This window comes from Vigna angularis, chromosome 6 (genome assembly GCF_016808095.1).
Source record: "Vigna angularis cultivar LongXiaoDou No.4 chromosome 6, ASM1680809v1, whole genome shotgun sequence".
Classification (NCBI taxonomy): domain Eukaryota; kingdom Viridiplantae; phylum Streptophyta; class Magnoliopsida; order Fabales; family Fabaceae; genus Vigna; species Vigna angularis.
The window spans coordinates 21,222,547-21,228,539 of NC_068975.1; the positions used below are offsets into that span (position 1 = coordinate 21,222,547).

The following is a 5,993-nucleotide window of genomic DNA, read 5'->3' on the forward strand; positions in this document are numbered from 1 at the left end:
ATTAACTATATGCATAGAGTTACACTTAAAAGTCATGAAGAAGAATGGGCAATGTGAATGTGATCCAAGATGCGTGCTACATTCGTTGAGTTGGAAAGAGAATGCACACAGAAGCACATGTGGCTGCGTGAGGACGGTGCATTGAGTCTGGTTGGTGTGCCACACTTGTCCTTCGTCTTCAGTCATGCTACGTCTAACATGTGTTTCAACAAAGTTGTACAAAACATGGAACAGGGACAAAGATTCACAACCACGTGGCTTCACATCCACCAAACACATCGAATCAACACCCCCACAGTTAACTTTCTTCTCGAATTTATTATGTTTTCTATTCACTTTACGTTACAATCAAAATACAGTTAACATAATTTTAGATGAATGTTTTTTTATTTCATTTCAAGTTTACAATTAATCTTGAGTTCAAATAACAGGAATGGAGTCTAACAAAACCTCAAATAAATTAAATACTAAAAGGGAAAAAAGTGTTGAATAAAAAATATAGACTAAAATTTGTTAAGTAGTTTGTTTTTAAAAAGAAAATCAAGTATCATAAATGACATCACTTTAAATTCAATTTTAATAAAATATAATTTTATATAAAATGAATTCCAAAACGTGTGTGTGAAAATCTAAGGAGATTCCATTGTCAATTTGAATCCTTCACTTTTTTTCTTTTTTCTATTTTCTGTTGGACAGTTTTGGACCTCAAAAATTTGTCTGGTGAAGGTTCGCTCCCACCCTTCAAAAATCTCACCTCTACAGTTTTAGTTTACTTTTCCTTGCACCCAAAAGCTTGCTACTTCTCTTGTTCAACCTTCCCACAAACACTGCATGCGTCTTTGACCACACCAAGTTCTTCAATTTCCAATTTTCCTGGTCACCCTCTATTCCTCTTCCTCCCTAGCTGTACTTTCTGTTGAAGGGTATCTCTATTTATAGAGTTCCATTGTCTTTTGAGGCAATTTTGAACCTTTGGTTTGTGTGTTCTTGAAGAGGTTTTCTGTGGAGATTGGAATAGTGAGAGAGGATGGTGGGTGCTCTGTCTGTTGTGGGATCATCAGTGGTGGAATCTCACACTGGTCCTTGTTTGTGTGTGGATGCTCTTCCCACAACAACTAGTGTCAATCTGAAGAGTGGTGGAGATGTTGTTCTGTGCAAGAATTTGATGGGAAGGAAGCACTTGACGAAGCATGGTGGAGGAACCATGAAATTGAGCAGTTCTTTCATTGATCCTGGAAGAGAGTGGAGACTCTTTGTTAGCAGAAGTTGCAAGAGGCAGCGTAAGGATAGGAGCGTCGCCATTGTCAACGAGCTTGGAGGCCAATACGAAGAAGGTTTTGAAGATGTTAAAACGGTAACATGTTTGATATATGCAAAAGAATAACACAAACACTTAGATCTGATATTTTAATATGTTTGGATCAAAGTTTAAGTTCCAATGAATTTTCTTTATCAACTGAGTTTGCAGAAACAATAAAATTGAAACTAAACTCGGTTTATAGTCAGAACTAACTGAAAATCATACAACAGACTTTTTTGTTTTACTTTTTGAATGGTTCTTACTGAAAACTAAGCATGACCTATTTAGTTTAAGTTTACTATAACTCGGTTTCTGCTTTAGCATTGCTTTTTTTACCTTTTCTAATGAGTGTTTGCTTTATTGCATATTCTAATTCTAATTTCTAATACATTCTGAAGTTTATATTATAATGCAAAAAATGTCATTTGTTAGATGATTGTGAGTCTTAGCTTTCAATGGGAGTCCCAAGAAGCTCTTAAACTAATAACCTTCTGCACTATTCTACCATGAAATAAGAATGCAAAATTGTTTATCTCATCGTGAAATGTGTTAAGGAACAAGAGTTACCTGAAAGAGTAATATATACATATATTGTGTTCAATATAATAAAGATTTCAAAGTATATATGTGGGAAATGTGACAGGATCCTTCTGTTTTTCTTCAATTTCAGTCTTTAGATGTATATGGTCATTTTTTCAAAACGCTGATCTGAACTTGTCTCCATTACAAAGATGAGAGCTGTTTCCTTTTGATAAGTTATCATTTTCTTCTAATATATATCTCATGGTGACAGTGCAAATATCAAAGAAGAGCTCATACAAGTAGTACTACAAATTACAAAATGGCTTTTCATTTTTCCATAAGAGGAAGATAGTTTTCACTCATTATGAGTGTTTTATATTCAATGAGATTATGTTTTTTTATTACGTTTCTACCTTTTGATCATCACCAATCTGTCTGCTATGATACAAAAACACTAAACGTTGTATGCGATCTAACTGATGCATCATTGGAAACAGCAAATGCTCAACTATTTCACATACAAGGCTGTGAGGACTGTTCTTCATCAGTTGTATGAGATGAACCCTCCTAAATATACGTGGTTCTACAAGTAAGTCAAGTTTCTATTAATTCGAGGAAACATGTTTCAACCAAGATTTACATTGCAATGTGATTATTGTAGTTCGAAATGTGCTTTTGGTTTTGTTTTCAAGATGTGAACCAAGTGGTGAGGATAAAATTGTTAGTTTTATTATATCCTTTGCAAATTCTTGAAAACATGACAGAATAAAACAGTGTGATAGTTTTCAATTATTAGTGAAAACATGGGAACTGAAAATAAAAACAAACTGAATGGACCCTGAATCTGCTGTGTACATAACATGAATTCATTGAATATTTCTTCCCCTTCAAACATGCTAGGAAATAATGATTGTTGAAGGAATAGAGCAATTTAAGAAGGTTCAGAGTGATTATTAAAGTAGAATATGGTGATTCACAGCTACCTCATAATTATTTAGATGTTTGCAATGCTTTCTTTGTTCACAGTTTTGTTGCATCAAACAAACCAAGAGATGGAAAACGCTTTATTCGATCCCTTGGGAAGGTAATCTTTTGTGCCAAGCTAGTTGGTTCATTCTTTGGAAATTTTCAAATAAAGATATATGGTATGTTGTTGGAATTCCTACGTGGAGTAGAGATAAACATCAAAATTAATTGATTAATTTTCAATTCATAGGAGCAACAAGAGCTTGCGGAAAGAGTGATGCTAACTCGGCTTCACCTTTATAGTAAATGGGTCAAGGTAATAGAATTGAATACTCTCTTTCTCAATGTGTGTGGCTTTAAAGTGACAGACATTTGACATTCACTTGAGAAAAATTGAGAAAAATAATTTTTTGACACACTTAAATTTTTTACATTCATTTGATATTATCCTTTTCTACTTTTTACTCTTTTCTTTCTTGAAAAAATAAAAAAAAATTATACTTTTATAACCATTTTATCCTTATATTCGATGTCAAATGAATGTAAAAAATTTATGTGTTAAAGTATATTTTTCATCTATAAAAGTGAAGAAATAATGTCATGACACACTTTTACATTCATTTGACACATGATACATGGATAAAATGGTCTAAAAAGTGTAAAGTTTTTAAGTTTTTCAAGAAAGAAGAGAATAAAAAATAAGTAAGGGTAATGTCAAATGAATGTAAAAAATGTAGATGTGTCAAATAATATTTTTCAGGTATGATGTAGTTAACTTTAGAAGCATTGTTTGTGCAGAAATGTGACCATGCAGAGATATACAAGGAAATCTCTGATGAAAACTTGGAGTTAATGAGGGAACGGCTGATGGAGACAGTAATATGGCCCTCAGATGACACAAACAGTGAAAAAATTGGCTGATAATTCTTCTCACTTTTTAGTTTCTGTCTTGAGCCTCTTCCTAGTCTAGGTATATTTTTTTGTTTCAACATCAATCTGTTTTGCTTCCAAAATTGTTATTTCTGTCGTTTTCCTTTAATAGGATTCTCAGTTTTACGTTATGTAAATTATGTATATAATTGCACCTCGTTAAATACACAGTCCATTATATATCGGTAGTTTCAAATGAATTTGCAAGTGTATGAAAATTACCTTGTTAAATTCATTATCCATTTTATGTTGTGCACAAACCATTATTTATCGCTAGATCAGGAGCCATCTCGGCTTCAAAATTAACGGCTTGAAATAGTGAATGGTAAAGTTAAGATTGAACTGGCTACTAAATATAAAATCACAAAGGATACGTTATTATAAACCTTTTTCTATACAATATTTATGTTTATTTTCAATCAATTATTTAAATGCTTTAATTTTTATTTTAAATTGTTTTTCATTTAAACTTTAAACATTTGTTTTTAATTTTATTATTTTCAATATTTGCATTAAATAAAACGAATGGTTCTGTACTGTTATATTTTTTTATCGCATAAGAGTTTTTATCTGTTTAAGTAATTACATTTATTTTGTTTTTTTATTAAATTTATAATTATACATACATTATAGATATTAAGCATAGCATTTATTTTTCAAAAACTGTTTGCCTTCTAAATAATTCTAGTTTATAAGAGAGAAATTAAATTTTTAGAATATCAATATTTTTAGTATGTCTTAAACATTCTACTGTTCATACAACCCTTTGACGTGGTAAATATATTAAAATTACTTTAAAGTAGAATAGAATTTAAAAAAAAAAATTCCTTCACGAGGTGATTTAGGTGTTGTTCGAACAGAGTAATATTTAATCCTGTGAAATCTAAAACCAAAAGTGTTCTATTACAAATATTATAAGATGATAGTATATTTGAACTATACAAATACAACTCCTAAATGTCACGAAAAGGAAGAAATATAACAAATTTCAAGTTTCCCGATAAATTTTATTTTTTCAGATATGTGAATAAAAAAATCTGTGATTCATACATAGACATTCTCTCTTTATATATTTGTTTTCTGAAATAGACTTCGGGAGATATTGGACCCTCCAAATAAGTATGAGAACTTTCATACATTAATACAAAGTTCTAAAAATGAATCTCATCCATACTAAAAGCTTCAAGTGACTATCCTCTAGCATGTGCCCAATATGGCAGGATGAGTCTGTTTCGTCAACATTTATAAGACATTTCTGGTCTAAACTTTTCAAGTTTCTAAAACCGTCTAAGAGGTTCTTTTAAACAATAGTATAAATTCTAATGTCAAATTGAACATGTTTTTTCCATGATATCCCAAATCCATACCATTGACTATCACTGATGGACCATAAATAAATCTATTATAGTAATTATTTGTAAATAACGTCATGGAAAATGGGAGAGAGTACCACTTCTATACACCAGAGTAATTAATTTCACCATGTAAAAATTTGGTACTTTTTTGTAATTCAGTTCGTGTTAATGAATTAAGCACAAATTAGATCATAGAAAGAAGATGAAGCTATCAAGAAAGAAAGAAAAAAAAAGGAAAAAGAGACTAAAAATACAACCGTTTTCAGACAACCATTCCAGGAAGCTAATTCTGGGTATTAAAAGTCCTATGAATATTCATTTTGGAACAACATGAAGACCACGGAAAAGAAAGATGAATGAACAAAGTTGCTCATTCTTCATCTTTGGCAGTGGCTGGAAAAGAGGTTTTATCCTCAAACTCAATGGTCAATTTGTTATCTGCATCTGTAAATGACATGTCCATGAAGCTGACCAAAAATGCTCAACACAACATAATCGAGAAATATTGTTAAGCTTTTTGGACCGTAAAACGTCCTCAAATGGATGGAGAGCTTGGGTGGGCGCCCTTTTTTCAATTTTCAAGAACAGAATTCCTAAATGTAATAATAATAAAAAAAAAAACACTTACCGATCATAACTTGTCCTTGCATCCTCACCAAATATAGCCACTACCACCATGAATTGTGATCACCATCACCATAGTCATGGTCATCCCCCATAAATATTTATGAATTTTTCTTTCTAAATTGACAATATTTTGAAAATGAGAATAAACTTCCTTTAAAAATTGTTCTCATACAAAATATTGGCATGTAACATTCATGAACTTTATTAACTAAAGATCAAGGAATTCATAAATAAAACCTAGAAAATGAAAATTACAAGGCATGCATGAATGCCAGAAACATAGACACAGACAA

At 31.3% G+C, this 5,993-nt stretch overlaps 1 protein-coding gene across 1 annotated transcript; it reads left to right on the forward strand.

Annotated features, from left to right (window-relative positions):
• The first annotated feature begins 759 nt into the window (after positions 1-759).
• Positions 760-3,898, forward strand: LOC108342061 (chaperonin-like RbcX protein 2, chloroplastic). The gene is made up of 5 exons (XM_017579765.2): positions 760-1,354; positions 2,320-2,411; positions 2,849-2,906; positions 3,039-3,104; positions 3,587-3,898. The coding sequence occupies exons 1-5, from the start codon at positions 1,028-1,030 to the stop codon at positions 3,707-3,709; spliced, it is 666 nt and encodes a 221-aa protein (XP_017435254.2). The 5' UTR covers positions 760-1,027; the 3' UTR covers positions 3,710-3,898.
• Positions 3,899-5,993: the final 2,095 nt, after the last annotated feature.